This window comes from Crinia signifera, chromosome 9 (genome assembly GCF_055691185.1).
Source record: "Crinia signifera chromosome 9, ASM5569118v1, whole genome shotgun sequence".
Taxonomy (NCBI): domain Eukaryota; kingdom Metazoa; phylum Chordata; class Amphibia; order Anura; family Myobatrachidae; genus Crinia; species Crinia signifera.
Window position 1 is genome coordinate 142,839,827 of NC_139225.1, and position 21,837 is coordinate 142,861,663.

At 48.2% G+C, this 21,837-nt stretch overlaps 1 protein-coding gene across 1 annotated transcript in view; it reads left to right on the plus strand.

Annotated features, from left to right (window-relative positions):
- The first annotated feature begins 2,498 nt into the window (after positions 1–2,498).
- Positions 2,499–21,837, plus strand: part of VWA7 (von Willebrand factor A domain containing 7) — a 31,043-nt gene continuing 11,704 nt past the window's right edge. Inside the window, exons 1-6 of the mRNA XM_083160049.1 lie at positions 2,499–2,581; positions 7,451–7,695; positions 15,583–15,864; positions 16,299–16,395; positions 19,387–19,509; positions 19,821–20,016. Coding sequence (XP_083016175.1) covers positions 7,489–7,695; positions 15,583–15,864; positions 16,299–16,395; positions 19,387–19,509; positions 19,821–20,016 — 905 coding nt within the window. The 5' untranslated portion in view covers positions 2,499–2,581; positions 7,451–7,488. The remainder of the gene's footprint in view (positions 2,582–7,450; positions 7,696–15,582; positions 15,865–16,298; positions 16,396–19,386; positions 19,510–19,820; positions 20,017–21,837) is intronic.

The window sequence follows — 21,837 nt, forward strand, 5'->3', positions numbered from 1 at the left end:
TAAAAAATAATTCTCAAAAACACAACAGAAATAAACTAAGGTACTTGTGTATTTTGGCGGCGCCCATCGCATCGCATACCATAACGCATACGATGGTATGCGATGCGACGCGATATCGTACGATAGTGCACGATGGCATACAATTTTGAAATTGAAATACAATGCCATACGATGCGATGCGATTAAACATTGTATAAGCACCCTAATGGGTGCTTACAATGTGAAATGCACCCCCCCCCCACCCCCCCCACTATAAACGCGAACCCGAAGCGTGGCGAGCGCAGCGAGCCCGCGAGGGGCGGCGGTACGCGTCCTACGACCTTTTCATACCCCCACTATCCACGTCGGCGTGGAGTTGAGAATAGAATAGTGTGGCGAGCGCAGCGAGCCACCGAGCCCGAAGCGTGGCGAGCGGACGCGGATACCTGTGAAGCCCTCGAAGGGACACGTTTACCTGTGAAGGTATCCGCTCGCCACGCTTCGGGCTCGGTGGCTCGCTGTGCTCGCCACACTATTCTATTCTCAACTCCACGCCGACATGGATAGTGGGGGTATGAAAAGGTCGTAGGACGCGTACCGCCGCCCCTCGCGGGCTCGCTGCGCTCGCCACGCTTCGGGTTCACGTTTATAGTGGGGGGGGTGGCGTGGGGGTGCATTTAACATTGTAAGCACTCATTTGGGTGCTCAAAAGCACCCTTTAGGGTGCTTATACGATTTTTGGTCGTATAGGGGGTCAAAATCGCGTCGAATCACATCGTATGCCATCGGGTGCATGGCATGCGATCTGTTCGTCGTACGACGGACATCGGGGGCGCCGCCAAAATACACAAGTACCTAAACTAATAATATAAAGTGTAACTGCAGCGCAGCCTTGTATGATGGCCCTGCGTCACATGACACAAACATTTAACTCAATGCTGATTGGCTGTATACCGCAGGTGGTATTGGGTACCGGTGGCTGTAATCCGTGACTACAGAATTTGTCAGAAATGACATACATGGAACTGTTCTGGGGACATTTCATCAAACTTGTCATAATGAGGCTGTAACCCATAGCAACGACATGTTTGCTTTTCCTTTATAAACTAATAAAAAGATGGCAGCACCTGTTTGGTTGGTGTGAGTCAAAGCATCTTCCTTGCAGCAGTTTCTATAGCTACCACTGTTACTGTATTCAGACTTCTAAGTTAAAGTTGTCTGAGGGTTCTACACTGTTTTTTTTATTTTTTTTGGGGGGGGGGGGGGGGGGAGGGGACCTGCCTTTGTTGTGTGCACAAGTCTCTGTGTAATTAGCAGGCAGAGAGTCTGTGTAAAACCTGGTGGCAAGTTCAATAGACTCTTAAAGCAGCACGGAGGAGTTAATTGGTTGGTGCAGCTGCCAGCAGCAGCAGCCCTCTCAGTGGGGTTCCATCCCATGACACCGTCTGGTTCCCCACTAATCCCCAGTCACAACACTGCACCCCCTGCAAGTGACCCACATATGAATATTAGGGAGCGTGGCGGTAACAGCGACAGAAGGGAAGAACGTGTTGTGATTTAGAAGAATGAGGGCGGAGTTAAGCAGCAATGCACAGAGGCCCTTATTCTGGTGCACTCGCAAAGGCAAATTCCTTCTCAAATGAACAAAACTGCAGGTGGGGCAGATGTAACTTGTGCAGAGAGAATTAGATTTTTGTGGGTTTTACTTCAAAGTGAGATCTATAGTGTAAAAATAAAGCAGCCAGTATTTACCCTGCACAGAAACAAAATAACTCACCGAATCTAAATCTCTCTGCACATGTTACATCTGCCCCCCCCCCCTGCAGTGAAGCATGGTTTTGTCCATTTGAGAAGGAATTTGCCTTTGCGAGTGAACCAGAATAAGGGCCAGAGTGTCAGCTCTTGGGCTCAGTGTGCTGATGGGGAGACCCCTTCTGTGCTGATGATGGTGGTGCAGTGGCTATAAGTGTGTTTTGGATGGAAGCTCGCTCTGATATTCCTGGTTAAGCCTCCAGCTTTCTCACGCTCCCCCCCTGCCACGGTTTTTTGTGGCAGCACAAAGCACCCATGACCTGTTACTTACACACAACTAACACAAAGGGAGCACACACAAAGAGCTGGATTAAGGGGACGGACACACTAAGAATCACACAGCACATAAACTATCCCCCTGGCGTGTATAGGGTTATGTTTTTCTTGTGTGATTATCATTATATGTGATACTAAATTCAGCAAATGTATCATAATAATAATAATACTACATATTTGTGGCGGTAACCTAGTGACCGGGGCTTTGTTGTGTCGGTCACACAGGCTCTGCGTGACTGCATCACTTTCAGATCACCGCTTCCTTTTTGTGTCAGCCTTTTTGCCAGCGTTTGTCTCGCCATAAAGCAGAATTTAAAACCACACACAGAAGAAAAAAAAATGTCACTATCTCTGAAACACGCCCCCTTTGTGGTATAGAGGTGCTGTCCCCTTTAAGAGCAGAGGGTGGGACCTGTCATTTATGGGGCTGATAAACACTGACAAGTGACTAGTGTGAACTTGGAGATTAGAGACGCAGAGTCAGGGCACACGAGAGAGAGACGGAGAACTGCAGGTGCGTAGGGATTGCTTGCGTACACTAAAGGGTTAATGAGGGTAGTATTATTACAGTTGTCGTGTCAGGGGTTAATATGGGAGGGTAGACCTGTTCCAGCTTCAGGTGTTTGAGTACCAGGGTTATTATTGCACACTACAAGATTTAGACTGTAGAGATCTCTATATAAAGTTTTACACATGGGACAATATTGTGTAGCTGCAGTATTGATGTGCGAGTCCTGCTATGCCCGTTGCACACCTGGGAAAGGTACCGCAGCGACTCCGCACAGTTAGGGCCATGGCGGGAATGGAACCCATGACCTCGGTGCTGTGAGGCAGTAATGCTAACCATTACACCATCCATGCTGCTACATCCGTCCGGACCGGTCCTCTCTGCACTCCAATCGGATCTGTCACTGACCCAAACATCAGAACTTTTACCTTAAACCTTTTTTCATTGATCTGTGTATCCCTACTGTATACAGCAAAGTCCTATATTTGTCCTTCCTCATTCTCCTATATGAGTATATCCTCATATATGTGTCTGCCTGATTTGGGCCCCATTAGCAAGTTCGGATAACTGTAGGTACTTCTGTCCTGATGCACCCAGACCAGGCGCTGATGGCAGTAACTGAATTTTCCATGAATTGATGATCTAATGTATCCTGTTGGCATCTCAGTGTGTAAAGGGCCTGATACACTACAAAGATACAATATGTCTGACCCTGAAGTCAGATGCAATTTCCCTTGAACTCCCCCTGGACCCTCCTGGGAGTGATTCCATCCGATTTTGTACTTTTGTGGCATGTTTGCATAAAGGTGCCCATATACTAGTAAGATTTATCTTCAGATCTGGCTGGTTGGAACAAAAACATGGTTATGGATGAGTGACAGTTTGTCAGTTTTCCAGCATTTCCAAGCAAATGGTCAACTGTCATTTGCTCTCATCCATAACCATGTTTTTGTTCCAACCAGACAGATGATCTCTGAAGATAAATCTGTGTGTGTATGGCCACCGATATATCACACGCGATTGATCAAGCTGAGATAAATCCCATGAGATATGGGTATACAATTTTACCATAAGAAATATCTGATGGGCTGGATTGGGGGGGGGCGAGAAACCTCAGTGCAGCTATATCGCATGAACAAACAAACACTCAAATTTCCATTCGATTCCATGCAATTCAGAGAAATCAGTAGTGCAAACCTAATGATCTGGGGGCTTCTAACTGGCACTCACAAGACCATGCATCGGAACAGATGGGGAAAAAACTAAATTTGCCACTTTGCAAAGGATATATAAGCACGAAAGATCGAAAGTGAAATCGTGAAAAATCATTGTAGTGTATGGGGGCCCTAAGTGCTGGTGTCCAATCGATGTCTTTACAATATAAATTGAATGTTATTGGTGGAATAACTGCAGTTTAAGTCAGTGTACACATATTTATTGGTAGTTTGTTCATTGTGTTATTAACCTGACTGATAGGAAGTCAGAAGATGAGTTCAGCGCTTGTTTGATAACGTCATATTGTAGTTTAATAACAATCATTTTTTGTATTTCTTTTTTTGCTTCATTTTGTCCAAGTTTTAAACCTCTGTGTTAGTTCTTAATGGAACCCTGTTCTGTCCAGCAGTGTCCGCGTCACGTGTCATGTTATATAATCTGTGTGCGCTCAGGAACCGGCACAGTAAAGGTTTAGCAGAGCTTTCTTCTGTTCACAATAGGTCCATAGTTTCGGAAAGAGGTCACATAAAATATTACACAGAACGAGTATTTAATAATAGGAATCCTTTCCTCGCTCACCCCCCCACCACCCAAATGTATCTTTCTGTGTCTAATATTTAGTCTTATTTCCATTGCGCGCAAATTGGTTTGCGGGGAATAAAATTCAGACGTGAAAATGCAGCAAATCAGAAATAACGCAACGACACAATCACACGCGAACACAACCACTTCCCTCCATTGTTGTATCCAGGAGTTCACCCTCTGAAGATTGATATACATTACGTTGACCAATAACGGTCAACAGGGCTTATGTTGACACATAAAATAGGTCAACATGGCTAAGGTCGACAGGGGGTCAAAAGGTCGAAATTAGTTTTTTTTTTTACTTGAGACGTTTGGTGCGGACAGGCGGTATTTCATATCCTACCATCCACTATGGCGTGGTGGGGGAATGTAATAGCGTGAGGAGCGCAGCGAGGCACCGTGCCCGAAGCATGGCGAGCGCAGCGAGGGGACGTGGGACACTTAGACGGTGTCCATGTTGACGATGCCAACATTCGGGACTTAAAAAAAGGTGAACAAATCACGTCGACCTAATGCTTGTGTTGACCTTCTGACCCTCTGGACCTTACCCACGTCGACCTATTTCAGGTGTCAACCTAAGCCCTGTCGACCTATTTTATGTCAACCTTCATTGAGTCTACCCTATGACCCACACCGGGTCCAGCGGCCGCAATGTTCAGTAATAGTAACTTAGAATGCAGCTTAAAGTATCTCAATGATTTACAGAGGCAGCAACACCATAAAGGTAAATATAAACTGGCCAGACCTGCTCGCGAATCTGTCTATAATAATAGTGCAGAACGTCAACATTTAAAAGTCCAATCCATTTCCAGCGCTGATTATATTATGGGCTATAATGTCATTTGAATGGGTCTCCCTAGTGTCTCAGCGGACGGTTAATCACGTCACCGAGAACAGATTGAGTGGGCAGTGCCCAGTAATTATAGGGAAGGAGCCTTTGTCTGCTGTTCTACATCTGTCAGTAACTGGGGAATAATAAGGAGGCTCCGGTTGGTGTCAGCGGAGAAATAGGTGACAAATAGTAAATGCTCAACGTTCCTCGTTCTGTGTGCAAATAACACGTCAACTGCAAATTCCACAAACTGCTGTTACAGGGGAACTATGTGACCTGAAATATTGAAGCAAGTGTTTGGAAATTCCATATGACAATGAGAAATAGGGGATTCTGTACTGAATGCTATAGAAACGGGTAGCAACATTCTATAAGAAAAGAACTAAACTACCTGCATTGTTCTAATGAATAGGTTTTTTTAATTGGCTTTTGATAAAAAAAAATGGATTTGAACTTTACTTCTGAATTATATTGGGGCAGAGGTGTTGAATATGACTAAGTTGCCTTATATACATACCTTCCAACTTGTAGGTCGTTATAAAGTTCTTGAATTTGTAAAATTTGAAATTAAACTACTGTATAGTAACTCGTTTATTTTTCTTATGCCATTTTAATAAGTAACCCCCACTGACTAGGGATGTGAGATGGGCTTTCTCAGAATTATGGTAGGGGGCAGGGAGCACCTTATCAAAGATTATCTGATTAACAGCTTTTTCATCTTTCTGGTTTTTATCCACTTTTAGAATAATTATCTAGTTGAGAAATTTACAGATTTGAGCCTTTAGTAACTTAACATTTGTAGCCTGTGGAATAAGCGTGTAGGGAAAGCACAAGACCGGTCTGCAGTGGGGAACACGTGCAAACAATGTCACCTAAAAAGTGATTAAAATGTTATCGGCGTAGTTTATAGAAATAGCGAACAGTAAGGTTCTGTATATAAAGCTTTTGTGACTTCGCTGATGGTGTAAATAAAGCGGAGTCCACAGCTGAAGTCTACAAAAACATTAATCACCGGCCAAGGGAAAATATTTTTTTTCTTTTCATGAAGAGCATAAAGAGCCAACTGAAAGCTTCCATTCTGCACGGACCATTGCTTTATCATTAGCGAGTAATGGATGCCCCGTCTGATCTCAGTGGGATTTTATAGTTGGTAACGGGTGAAATATACCCTGCAATAAACCAAGATCCAGATGTAATGAAGTCCTAATAGCTGAACAAGGACATTTCTTTAAAGGGGCAAATTTTTGCCTTGTCAATGATTGCCCCTTTAAAAACAACAACCCAGTTCATGTCTCCCTTTCAAACTGGTGCAGCTGAAAGCATGTAATTGATCAACCAGAGCACCAGTTCGGAAGAACCTTAAGAAGGCAGGGTGTTGGGTCCTCTGCCTGTCAACCTGTGAGGAGGAGGAGGAGGATACTAACATATGAAAAGACTACCTGGGCCATTCATCTGTGTGACCAAGAAAAGACGAATGTGATTAACAATCTAAAAAAGATCCATACATAGGCCCTTATTCTAGTTGACTCAGACGGATGCGGATTTCGTACAGACACCGAGTGTTCTTAGCCCCGCCTACCGTACGGATCGCTCACACCGTCCGAATGCAGTAAGATGCCGAGCGAATGGACCGCAAGTGGATGTTTCATGTGAACACCGCCCCCATCTGTGGGAACCTCCTCCATTCTCCAATGGTCGCCGACCATCGAATGATGGACCGAGCGGTCAGGCAGCTCCGAGTGCTCCAGACCACTCTGACATTTCTCTGTGTGGAAGCAGCAATATGGGCGGGCAGCTGACATCCGGCTATGTCAGATGTCCACCCTACACACGTGCGTCACGGCTGCATTACCATATGTACGCCCAGCGCTTTCATGGGAACGCCCATGAAACGCAGGGCGTACGCATATGGTAATGAGCCCAAACAGCCCTTCACGCCCCTCTCCACCCCCTGCTCGGAAGGTTCCGTACAATCGTTTTCTGCACGGAATTCACGCCATGTTCGGACGTGCGCGGCGTTCGCACATGCGCAGATACGCCTCTGCACATGCACAAACACAATATATCGGCCGTCCGACCGAACACGCAGCTGTCCGACCTAATCAGAATAAGGGCCATAGTGAGAGGAGAGATCACTGTTGTATGGAATGATTGTGATCATAGATATGCTGAGTTTTCTTTTTGCAATTCCCAAATATCTAATTAGATGTTATTTCTCTGTCTCTTGTTTGCTCTTTATGTAGGCTCTCTAAATGTGATCTCCAAGAGCTGCTCCCTCCCCATGCTCACCTTTCTCTTCCTATGGTACCTGGCCATACCAGGAGGCCACGCCTTCTTCCCCAACTTCTGGTCCAAATTCCTGTCCTTTACCTGGGGATCTTCCACCCATCAGGACCTGACGGAGGAGGCGGTGCTCAACATCACCCTGCAAATCCTCATCGACAACAAACATCCCACCCGACCTCCGCTTCGCTGGGAGGACTTTGAGGTAGTGGGTCAATTGGCATATTTAGATTTGACTTACATCAGAACTCAGGGTTGGGCAGGGGTGCAAAGGAAAGCCCTGGTGGGGCCCCACACTGCCTAGGGTGCCCACCAAAATTCTAGTCCGTGCACTTGAATTATACATTTAATACACATTAGATTCACTACTGATCGGTCCCCAGGTATATGTAATAAGTCAACTTGTGTCTTCTAACCCCCAAAAATACCACAGGGAAGATAGCACATGGGGACTGATTCAGGTTAGATCACTATATAGAACACACTGGACTGTGAGAAATTCGCCATCCAGAAAAAAAAAATAGATGCAATTTACAAAATTGCATATGCATCGCTAATCGTTTGCAGATCCATTTGCAATTCCCAGAATATTGAAGAGTGAGTCTGAGGCTTCCACTAATCTGCGACTGATACGGGCTGGGAGTGGCCAGCGCTGATGTCAGAGACCCACCCCACAAATACCTGGGCACGCCTGCTTTTTTCCAACCACACCCAGAAAACACCAGGTTACCACCCCCAAACATTGGCTTCCTGTCAGTCAAAATGCGACTGCCCTGCGATTGCTAAGCGGTCACATTTTCACTTTCAATTTGGGGTCACTCACGCACACGCACTTGCCCGTTTATTGCTCAATTTGAGTTTTCTCAAATTAGCAATCAATGCTGAATTAGCCCCATAGATACAATTGCCACCTCTTCCAGGTCGTCTACATTCAAGATTTTATGTATGACCCCATCTGTAGAGCAGTCTGCATAGAGGGGGGGGGGGGCATACATCATACAATCTGGATTCCAGGTGCCTAATGCAGCCAAATAATCCACATTCATACTCAGCATTATTATCTGATAAAGGAACTAATGCACAGTGGAATGCAAGTCGGGTGTAATTGGCATCTTAACCTCCCTTGAGATGTGGATGACTGGCACCAGGTTCCCTTGGGAAACAGATATTGAAAACAAAGATACGCAGCCAGAAACAGCAAAAGCCTTTCAGCAGGGCCCCTCCGGAGTACTAGGTGTCGGGGGAGGGGGGGGGGGGAGTGGTTCCATCTTTGAACAATAACTGTTTATATTCCATAAGATAGTAATGTGCTCAATTAGCCAGTGGATGACAAAAGTGCAAGAACAGTGTGTAACGAACTAGTACTTTGCAAGACAGTACATACAAACTCCTCTTGTTTCAAGAGATGGTACACTTTGGACAAACTCTCACCACTGTATTACGCTGGAAGCATGGGCAACATACTGTAGATGTCACCTGGAAGTGTTTGGAGGTTTTTAACTTGAAGGGGTTGTCTTATAGTACGTCCCCTATCCGTGCGCTTGGTTGATGTTCGTCGCCATCGCTATTACATACCTCCCAAGTTTGAGGAGGGACGAGGAGGGATGCTCACACGCGCCGGATGCGCACCCAAAATTCTTTGGGCATGGCCCGTCGGGAAGGGAATGTGACCTATACTCGTGTTATTCACCCCCGTTTTCGCATAGTGTCTATCAGGGCTATTTTTCAGCAGGCTCCAGCAGGAATTGAGGCCCTTATTCTAGTTCACTCTTTCAGACAAAATATTTCTTAGATGGACAAAACCATGTGCACTGCAGGTGAGGCAGGTGTTACTTGTGCAGAGATAATTAGATTTGGGTGGGGTTTTACACCTGCCTCACCTGCAGTGCACATGGTTTTGTCCATCTAAGAAATATTTTGTCAGAAAGAGTGAACTAGAATAAGGGCCTCAGTTCCTGCTGGAGCCCGCTGAAAAATAGCCCTGGTGTCTATTCACGTTGATTAGCCAGGCTGTCAATTCACCAAAATAACCCCCTGTATGTAAAAGCCATGTTTTCCCCTATGATAGATCATACTGACATACTGTCACGTCACGTGTTCCATTGCCCCTCGGATATCCCGTGTGGTCCATGTGGTAACATACAACATTTGTCAGCATGTGGGAATGTTCCATGTGCTATGTATGTATATACTATAGTTGTACATGCATAGTATGTAGGTCACCTCTGACCAAGTACCCATCTCATACTCACTGCTTCCTGTTCCTTACACTTATACGTGACATTTTATATGAGTGGTCGATGTGCCTCATGGCCCTGCCTGTGAGTGTGAACGTATGAAACGACTTATGTCTGCAGCCTGACTCACCACACACAGGGAGGCGGCCTACCAGAGGCTGTGTGTGACATCACACTGACATAATGCTACATGTGATTTACTACACCATGCATCGGGTATCACCTAGTCCCGCACCTACGCCATGCACCGGGTATCACATAGTCTCGCACCTACGCCATGCACCGGGTATCACATAGTCCCGCACCTACGCCATGCACCGGGTATCACACAGTCCTGCACCTATGCCATGCACCGGGTATAACACAGTCCACCGGGTATCACACAGTCCTGCACCTACGCCATGCACATAGTCCCGCACCTACACCATGCACCGGGTATCACACAGTCCTGCACCTACTCCATGCACCGGGTATCACACAGTCCTGCACCAATACCCTGCACCGGGTATCACACAGTCCAGCACCTACGCCATGCACCGGGTATCACACAGACCCGCACCTGTGCCATGCACCGGGTGTCACACAGTCCTGCACCTACACCATGCACCGGGTATCACACAGTGCTGCACCTACGCCATGCACCGGGTATCACACAGTGCTGCACCTACGCCATGCACCAGGTATCACACAGTCCTGCACCCACGCCATGCACCGGGTATCACACAGTCCCGCACCTACGCCATGCACCGGGTATCACACAGACCCGCACCTACGCCATGCACCGGGTATCACACAGTCCCGCACCTACACCATGCATCGGGTATCACACAGTCCCGCACATACGCCATGCATCGGGTATCACACAGTCCCACACGTACGCCATGCAACAGGTATCACAGTCCCGCACCTACACCATGCACCCAGTATCACACAGTCCTGCACCTACGACATGCACCGAGTATCACACAGTCATGCACCTACACCATGCACCGGGTATCACACAGTCCTGCACCTATACCATGCACCGGGTATCACACAGTCCTGCACCTACGCCATGCACCGGGTATCACACAGTCCTGCACCTACGCCATGCACCGGGTATCACACAGTCCTGCACCTACGCCATGCACCGGGTATCACACAGTCCCGCACCTGCGCCATGCACCGGGTGTCACACAGTCCTGCACCTACACCATGCACCGGGTATCACACAGTGCTGCACCTACGCCATGCACCGGGTATCACACAGTCCCGCACCTACGCTATGCACCGGGTATCACACAGTCCTGCACCTACTCCATGCACCGGGTATCACACAGTCCTGCACCTATACCATGCACCGGGTATCACACAGTCCTGCACCTACACCATGCACCGGGTATCACATAGTCCTGCAACTACACCATGCACCGGGTATCACACAGTCCTGCACCTACACTATGCACCAGGTATCACACAGTCCTGCACCTACGCCATGCACCGGGTATCACACAGTCCTGCACCTACGCCATGCACCGGGTATCACACAGTCCTGCACCTACACCATGCACCGGGTATCACACAGTCCTGCACCTACGCCATGCACCGAGTATCACACAGTCATGCACCTACACCATGCACCGGGTATCACACAGTCCTGCACCTATACCATGCACCGGGTATCACACAGTCCTGCACCTACGCCATGCACCGGGTATCACACAGTCCTGCACCTACGCCATGCACCGGGTATCACACAGTCCTGCACCTACACCATGCACCGGGTATCACACAGTCCTGCACCTACACCATGCACCGGGTATCACACAGTCCTGCACCTATACCATGCACCGGGTATCACACAGTCCTGCACCTACGCCATGCACCGGGTATCACACAGTGCTGCACCTACGCCATGCACCGGGTATCACACAGTCCCGCACCTACGCTATGCACCGGGTATCACACAGTCCTGCACCTACTCCATGCACCGGGTATCACACAGTCCTGCACCTATACCATGCACCGGGTATCACACAGTCCTGCACCTACACCATGCACCGGGTATCACATAGTCCTGCACCTACACCATGCACCGGGTATCACACAGTCCTGCACCTACACTATGCACCGGGTATCACACAGTCCTGCACCTACGCCATGCACCGGGTATCACACAGTCCTGCACCTACTACATGCACCGGGTATCACACAGTCCTGCACCTACACCATGCACCGGGTATCACACAGTCCTGCACCTACGCCATGCACCGGGTATCACACAGTCCTGCACCTACGCCATGCACCGGGTATCACACAGTCCTGCACCTACACCATGCACCGGGTATCACACAGTCCTGCACCTACACCATGCACCGGGTATCACACAGTCCTGCACCTATACCATGCACCGGGTATCACACAGTCCTGCACCTACGCCATGCACCGGGTATCACACAGTGCTGCACCTACGCCATGCACCGGGTATCACACAGTCCTGCACCTATACCATGCACCGGGTATCACACAGTCCTGCACCTACGCCATGCACCGGGTATCACACAGTCCTGCACCTACGCCATGCACCGGGTATCACACAGTCCTGCACCTACACCATGCACCGGGTATCACACAGTCCTGCACCTACACCATGCACCGGGTATCACACAGTCCTGCACCTATGCCATGCACCGGGTATCACACAGTCCTGCACGTACGCCATGCACCGGGTATCACACAGTCCTGCACCTACGCCATGCACCGGGTATCACACAGTCCTGCACCTACACCATGCACCGGGTATCACACAGTCCTGCACCTACACCATGCACCGGGTATCACACAGTCCTGCACCTACACCATGCAACGGGTATCACACAGTCCTGCACCTACACCATGCACCGGGTATCACACAGTCCTGCACCTATGCCATGCACCGGGTATCACACAGTCCTGCACCTACGCCATGCGCCGGGTATCACACAGTCCTGCACCTACGCCATGCACCAGGTAGTTTTAATAGAACTCCCATCATCTTAGTAAATAAACCCCACATACAGTAGTCTTGGCTGGCTGCTCATATCCACATGTGCAGCCTACGTGGGATAACAATGTATTGCGTATTGCTACATAGACATCCTATACACAAAATATAGGAATATATTTATATTGTGCTTGGCAGCTATTACTATGGTGAATATAAATGAGTCTCACACTTGCCAGATGGCCACGATGCCTGAGAACATCCAGCTCCCGGCCTTAGCTCACCGCTATTCCTCTGAATGGGAGCCCGTCACCCCTGCCTCCTGCAAGTGGCCAGTTTGCCCCCAGGTCTGTCAGTCCCATGCATGTTAGGGGATTGTGTGCAGCCCTGTCAGTCACTATATTCATAGCAACAAAGGAGCTGCCAGGAAGACGAGGATGCTGGGAACTGGTGAAAGGAGCAGGTGCCTGCTGAAATAATGATGCTATGGTCTAGTTATATCCATTCACTAATCAGTGACCCCCTGAGGAGATCGCCAGTGATGTCATGCTCTGCTTCAGGAGACATATTGTTCTAGTCTGAGTGCGCTGACTCATCGGAAGGTCCTCTGCCCTGGTCACAAGCCCAGTACAGTATCTGGAAGCTGCTGTCCATGGTGCTACATTGTGGCAGAGGCCCAAAGCAGCCTCCAGGATCTAATGTTACTTATAATAACCATGATGATCTATTACAGCCATGTGCTTCGTGTAACCCTCACTGCCCATTATACTGACTCATAACTGCTGATTCATGGCGCAATAGCATTGTGGACGTAGTTATCACCAGCTACTATACACTCAGGTAATAATGGCGAATACCCTTATGTAGTGCAGTGCCCAGCCGTCCCTAGGTCAGTACATTCCCCTGGCAGACGAGGCTGGGACAGTCGCTCACAAACTCTATTCCTGTAAGTGACACTGACACAGAGCGCTATATCCAGGCACTGAGCAGCACTGCCTGGATCTCACTGGGAGGAGTACAGGATGATTTATCTAGAACAGGGATGGGGAACCTTCGGCCCTCCAGCTGTTATTGAACTACACATCCCAGCATGCCCTGCTACAGTTTTGCGATTTGGCCATGCTAAAGCTGTTGCAGGGCATGCTGGGATGTGTAGTTCAACAACAGCTGGCGGGCCTGAAGGTTCCCCATCCCTGATCTAGAAGGTAACCTATCTAGGCACAATATAGAATATAAAAATGGGGTACTTGTTTAGTTTCACAGCGGCCGATATATCGGATGTGATATTGGGCGATATATATCGGCCGATCTGATGCGATTTTTTTTTTACCTGTTCATAACCCCACTACGCATGGAGTTGATTTTATATAGTGCCCGAAGCGTGGCAAGCATAGCATGCCCCGCGGGGGGGACGCGGATTACTGCGCTCGCCACACTATATAAAATCAACTCCATGCATAGTGATAGTGGGGTTATGAACCGGTAATAAATCACATCGGATCGCATCGGCCGATATCGCATCTGATATATCGGCCGCCGTGAAACTAAACAAGTACCAAAAATGGCATACTACTGTAGTTAGCATGTGGAAATAGGGAAGGGTATCGTGTAAGATCTCACGAGCAGGGCCCTCTCTCCCATGTACTTTTCCTTCTGTAGGTGATAGAGTATAGATATGATTCTCACTTTAATAGATACATATATACATATAAGGCCTTAGGTTCTATATGAGATTCAGTTCTAGCATTAATGTATTACTGTTTCTTTAAAAGAGATATATTCCTTAATATGTTTTTAGCAGAATAATCTATTTCACCGTGTCTCCTGGCTGTTCCCAAGGTTGGCAGTACGATGAGCCAAGGCCAGAAGACACACACAAACTAGATATTGCAACTGCAATCTGTAGATAGTGTTTGGGAATGCGAAGGAGTACATCTAAAGTTATGGGAACTAAAAGGAGATGGAACAATTGCTGCTTGTTTATTAACATCGATGTGAAATATTGTAATGAGCACTGACGCGGACTGTATTCCACGCCTTTTGGTATAACTATGAGCAGCTTGAGAATAACTTCAGATCACTGTCTGACTAGCATGCAGGGGAGCCAACACATCGGCCAGGTCCCAGTAAATGGAGGGGGCGTGGCCTCCAGGAGGGACAATGCTGTGCATCCCCTGGGAACACAGGCGGGGCGATGTCTGCTCGGGGCTGATGTCACATGACGTAGCCAAATGGTTTCTCTCCCCCTCGGCCGAATGCGTGGGGTTGTGTTCTCAGGCACATCTCCTCTCATGCTAGTGAGGGGATGCGGGCGGCAGGGGGTGTGTGTTCAGCGGGGCGACACTTACCTGTTAGCTAAGCATCCTGAATCCGGCCCAATGTCCCTGGATATTTTTGCTTATAATCATGCAATTAATAATAAATATATTGAATCACTAAGCTTTAAAAGTGATAAAATGAAGAGTGATAAACAATCAGCCAATCAGCTTCTCCCTGACATTTTTCAAACACAGTCTGTGACATGGCAGGCAGGAGCTGATTGGCTGGCTGTTTATCACTCTCCATTTTATCGCTTTTGAAGTTTAGTGCATCTGGCCCATTTTCTGTAACGCACACAAACAGGAAGAGAATAATATAGAGGCCTATGTAATGGGATCAGCATTCCATAATGTATACAATCATTGATTACACTCACAGTATGCTTCCCCATGTCTGTACGTTCCCCTAGAGGGAAGATTGTGCTTTTCATACAAACATAGAATGTGACGGCAGATAGGACCCACTTGGCCCATCTAGTCTGCCCCTTTTTTAAACATGTTACCTCAAACCATATTTGATCCTTATTTTTTTGTAAGGATATGTTTCATGTTGTGCTTATGGCTTGCTCTGACAGGGCACGACGCTGATAGCGGATGACATATTGGGGGCTTACTATGGAGATGAAGTGTCCCTGCGGCAGTTCCGAGCCTCCTTGCGACAAATCGTCAGCGCCAACGCCAACATGGACTTTCTTAATGGGACCCGTAATGACCCCATACGTCACTTCGACTCTGAGAGGGTGAGACAGGGGAACAGCCTCCTGCTGCGGGCCAGGGAGGACCTGGTGAGGAACATCCAGGCCAGAGAGTATGAAGGAGCCCGGGAGACACTGGGTCAGATACTGCACTCGCTGCAGGTAATGTACCTGCGTTGTGCTCACCAAAACAATACAGCATAAGCAAAGGACTAGAAGGCAACTCCACAGAAATGGCCAGCAGGTGGCAGTACAGGTTGCAGCTATTTGCTATCCTGCAAGTCATAGTTAGAATATTATTATTTATTACCCCTTCCTTAACTATGAACGGGGAGCAAATACATTTATATTGTTTCTCTGCAGGGTAAATACTAACTGCTTTTGCATGTAGCCCACAAATGTTAGACAGCTTTATTTTTACACTCTAAACTCTGCCCCACCTGCAATGCAGCTTGGTTTTGCCCATTCGTGACGTGTGCCTTTTTGTTCTGCTAATAAAGCTGACTATATTTGCATCTCCCTGTCCATCTCTATCATGTGATATCTGTGTGACCCTGTCTGTCACTGTCCCCTTTTCTTTTCTCCCATTCCCTCAGGACTTTTACAGCCATACTAACTGGGTAGAGCTGGGGCACACAGAGGTTCACCCCAACCTTGCTACTCCTGGGAAAGACATCTCCTCTATTGCCGGAGGTAGGACGGGCCTCTCTATATTCCCTCTCTATGGTATTTCCCACTTTCTAGCATGTGTGTGACTCTCAGTCCTCATTTCTTGGCTCTCTGTGTGAACGCTGCTTATCAGCCAATCAGATCACAGCTGCAGGAAGTGATCTGAAGAGGAACTGATTGTCCAATCCATTCATGTGATTGTGTTATTGAGGGCAGTGTTGCCCTCTCACGAGCAGGGCCCTCTCTCCTCATGTGCTCTTTCCTCTCTTATATACTATATATATATATATATTATATTTATATTTACTCCTTACGCCGTTCAATGGCAACTAACCCTAGGTCTCTGCAACCCTAATTATTACTTCAGTGTCCTGTCGCCTGATGCAACTATCTATATTTGCCTAGGACTATTGCTTATTTATGTATTGGTCGGTGCTGCTGAACCCTTGTGGCGACATACAGATGGAGCCGGGCTCATCTGTTGCCGGCGCCCACCAGATCCCTTTCACTGGCGAGCACCGGCGATAGGGACTGGGATGCGGGTGCGTTTCACACGCATCCCAGTATCCCTGCCCGTCTCCGCTTCACGGAGACACTGCCCAATTCGGGGGGTGTTGGAGCAGCGAGGGGGCCCGGCAGCGCCGGTTGGGGAGGCGGCAGGCTCCGTTGCCACATGGCGGTAGCCGTCCGCTGACGTTGGCTGGCGTGAGCCCGGCTACATCTGTATAAACAATGAGAAATATAATAATAATATAGGGGTGCGGACAGCACCGGGTGTCACCATCTGAGGGGGTGAGACAGAAATGTCACAGTGACCAGGAATAAGGTGCCGCACTGCAGGACCAGATTACCAATGGGGCCCCTACACAAACATACGCCCATCACCATGTCAGAATGATGAGCACCAGCTCGCCCCATGGTTGGCCATAGTATTAAAATTGTGTTTCTATTTTCCACACAAAATTATGCAATTTTTGTATTTTTATATATTTAGGGAGAAATAGAGGGTGTGAGATCCCTGTGCTGCTGTCGCAGAAAAGGTTAAAATGGGGCGTGGCCTCGCGGGAACATCGCGAGTACAGGCCCCATTTTTGCCGCTGTGGGGGCATGAAGAGATGCGGGGTGCATGCATCTATTCACAGGTTCCGGACACATATTAATTACACAGGTTCTGTGGCAGTTTAAAATCAGGTGAAATGGAGTCTTGAAGTCAGCCAGCCACAGAACCTGTGTAATTAATATGTGTCCGGAATTAAAGGGATGATGTGGTAACCCTAGGGGGGTTCCCAACTGCCCCCCTTTCACACTGCCGGCCCCAGAAGCAGGACAGTTGGGAGGTATGCATTATATAACTTTGGTAATTGAGAAATCGGGACCTGCCTCACCAAAAGCCTGCTCGGCCCAAAAAGGGACGGAGCTAAGGGATAGATGGGCATGGCCTAGCACCACAACACCTGTTGGGGTTGGGATCATTTGGTCTACAGCATGATGGTCGACAGTCATTAGGTTGACACCATTAGGTCGACATGGGAAAAGGTTAACATGGGAAAAGGTCGAAAGGTCATTAGTTCGACAATGTCTAGCTCGACAGTGAAAAAGTCGACATGGGGTTTTTCACTGTTTTTATCTGAATGTCAACACAGTCGACATGGACACAGTTTAAAGTGCACCGCATCCCCTCGCAATGCATCGGGCACGGTGCCTCGCTACGCTCAGCATACTGTTTTATTCTCCCACCACGCCATAGTGGATAGTAGGGCATGAAATACCGCATGTCGGCTCAAAAAACAGTGAAAAACCCCATGTCGACCTTTTGACTGTCGACCTAGACACTGTCGAACTAATGACCTGTCCAGCTAATGACCTGTCGACCTAGAACCATGTTGACCTTTTCCCATGTCGACCTAGACCCATGTCGACCTTTTCCCATGTCGACCTAATGCTGTCAACCTAATGACTGTCTACCATAATGCTGTAGACCAAATGACCATATCCCAGAGTTGCCGACCCTCCCGGAATTTGCGGGAGTCTCCCGAAAACCGGGTCCCCCCTTCCGGCCCCCGGAAGGGTGGGCAACCCTCCCGGAATCAGGGGGACCCCCCTGAGCCCCCCCCCCCCCCCCGATCGCGGCATTTAAATGCCGAAATTCGCGAGTCTCAGAGGAGGGGGCGGAGCTAAAATGGAACAATCGTGTCATTTTAGCCCCGCCCCCTCCATGGAGATCAGTTATTTAGGCTATTTGTCGTAATGGGGGCGGGGCTTAATGACGTCACTGTTAAGCCCCGTCCCCAAACTCGTAATGAAAGATTCCTCTCAGGGCTTCTCCCGGAGAGGATTTTTTGCAAGTCGGCAACCCTGCCGTATCCCCCTTGTTTTATCATTTTTGGGGGCATGCCCAGCACTCCAGTAACAACTGGGCAGCCCCCCAGCTCTCTATCTGCAGTGAAGAGATTCTATTTTTATTCACAGTTTCCTATATAGCAGCAGCAGATTCCGTTGCGCTTTACAATTGGAAACAACAGTGATTAAACAAATTGGGTAGAAACAAACCGACATAGAGGTAGGAGGGCCCTGCCTCCATGCATGCACACGGTACACTGTACAGTAGGAGAAATCATTCGATGTTGTGTGTGTGTGTGTGTGTGAGTGGGGTGGGGGGGTGGGAGCGTTAATCTAGGCTGTGAAAACACATGTCTGATTTGGGCCCCAAGTAATCAGCTTCTAACTGTCATTTTTAAAACATGCCCTTTAACATGGAAATTAGGGACTGATTGGCTGGTACAGTATGTCATCTCTCCAGTTTATCTCTCTCCAATGCTTAGTAAATCTCCCCCACCATTGTGTTTTGGCCAGCACACGATTTCTTGCCAGAACTGTAACCACTTGTTCCTGTTACTTGTATATGTGAGCGACCACTGCCCCATGTCTGTCCTTCCCTCCCTCCCACACTGACCCTCGCCTCAGTACTTACCCTGGGACCCTTCCCTCTATTTCTCTTTTCTCTCCATCTTTCAGTCTTTGATCAAACCTGTACAGATTGCGCTGATGTCTCTTGTCAGAATAACATTGCCGCAGCCATCCAAAAGAGACATCTCCTGACGTCAGGATACTATGGAGAGACCCCTGAGAAGCCTCAAGGTGCGTACATTACTCCGAGTCCTTACACAATACCAGTATGTATAGAGTGGGCCTGGAGACAATACAGCCCTGGGCACTGGATAATATAAAACATTAATATGTCTTATGGTAGCAAGTTGGTTCTAACCCATCCACTTGTGCACTGGACTGTAGATTTCAGATAACATGGATAAATGATTGTGAATATTAGTTCTCCATATCTATGGGTGTAGGGGGCACCATTTTCCTGGAGATTGTTACGCGCTGATCACTGTGTCCTTGCTAGTGTAGACCGTGAATACATTCCAGTCCATTTCTTCCCTGTGCATTAGGAAAGTGCAGTCACGGTGGACCCTTTGACGACAGCAGACAACGCAGTGCCCGAGGGGGCATCAACAAGGACACCGCCATGGCAATGTTCTCCCCCCACCACTTTCTGCACAGCACAGCCGCCGAGATAGCGCTAAAAGCATCTATTAAATTCCTGAGCGAGCTGCGGAGGGAGGTGACCGATGCAGATATGATGAGGTGAGAGGAAGAGGAAGGTGCGGTAGCCCATGGCAACAGTGGGCGGCTTAATGCTAACCATGATACTACCGGAAAACTAAAACATGGTCTAAAATGTCATTTCCACTAGAGGCCAGAGGTGGATTTTCCACAAGGCAACCTAGGCGCCCGCCTAGGGCCCAGTAGATACCAAGGAGCCCCCTAAAGATACCCTGAAAACATTCCCAGAGGAGCATTGCGCGACTACCATATGACATCGTGACATCACACAGACCTGTCCCTTTTATGTGCTATGTAGAATAAATAATGTTTGGACACACAGAAACCGGTATTAGGCCTACTTCCAAAACACCTAGAGCCTGATTCAGATTTGTACGCAGGGCCGATGTTTACGCAACTGAGCAAGGTACTCTACCGATGCCATCTCTGCAATCAGCAGCAAAAATATATAGTGCTATGGAGTGTTAGAGGGAGGAGGGCCCCAAACCGGTATCTTACCTAGAGCCCCATGAGTTCCAAATCCGCCCCATCTAGAGGGTCATCAAGGTCTTTTAGCTGCCCTTATTTTTACTCCTACACCCTTGTTCCCTATGCTAGACTTACAGGTCTTATAAGGGACATATGCATTAACAGTGGTGTAGCTAGGTGCCATGGTGCCCAGAGCAAGAGCATGTTTCCATCCCCCCCCCCGGTCTGTAGTAGGTGGGGCTCTTGCATGGTGTGAGAAGGAGGCGCAGCCTAACATTGTACCACCCACTGTAATGCCCATTGCACATGCCGTAATGCCCATTACACATAAGGCCAATGATACCCATCACATACTATATAACAAACTGTAATGCCCATCACATACTATATAACAAACCGTAATGCCCATTACACATTTGACAAATAAGTGCCACTTACCTACATGCTCATTGCTAGGAACTTCATGCTCGATGCCAAGGGGCTTCATGCTCGTTGCCAAGGGGGACTGAAATTGCTCATTGCCAAGGGGGACTAAAATAGCTTGTTGCCAAGTGGGACTGAAATTGCTTGTTAAAAAGGGGGACTGAAATTGCTTGTTGCCAAGGGGGACTAAAATAGCTCGTTGCCAAGGGGGACTAAAATTGCTCATTGCCAAGGGGGACTGACTTCTGCTGTAGCCCACTCCCCTGCCTGCCCAGATCGCTCGCTGTGCCCAGCTGTCCGCCGCTATTTTAAATTCAAGTCTCCTGCTGGACCACTAGCCAATAGACGCTCGCAGTCCAGCAGCCACCAGTGCTGCTTCTGATTGGCTGCTGGACCGCAAGCGCCTATCGGCCAGGTGGGAGACTTGAATTGAAACTAGCATCGGACATCCGGGCACAGCGCGGAGCAGACGAGCTGGTAGTGCAAGGATCCCGTGCCCTGTGATCCTTCGGCGCCTAGAGCTCGTGCTCAACCAACTCCACCCTCGCTACGCCCCTATGTATCAAACCTCGAAAGGAGATAAATCTTACCGGAAAACACTGGCCCTGACAGATCACTCAGCACACACAATCTTGCTAATCGTTCTGAGCGATCTAGCATCACTCAGAACGCTCAGCAAATCTCCCCGTGTGTAGGCCCCTAAAGTTATATGACCTTCACTAGAAATTAGAGTTTAGGCCAATTACCGTTATACTATGAGATCAGATTGTCACCTGTTACTTATGATAAGTGCTTTGCACCCTGATATGATAATTTACATACCCACCACGTGGTATTGATCATTACAGATGCCCTTGTTCTCCTAATGGGGCTATACCCACCCAAGATTCCATCATTCTACATTCCTTCTCATTCAAACTCTCCAGCATTGATCTCAATGCTACAAAGCCC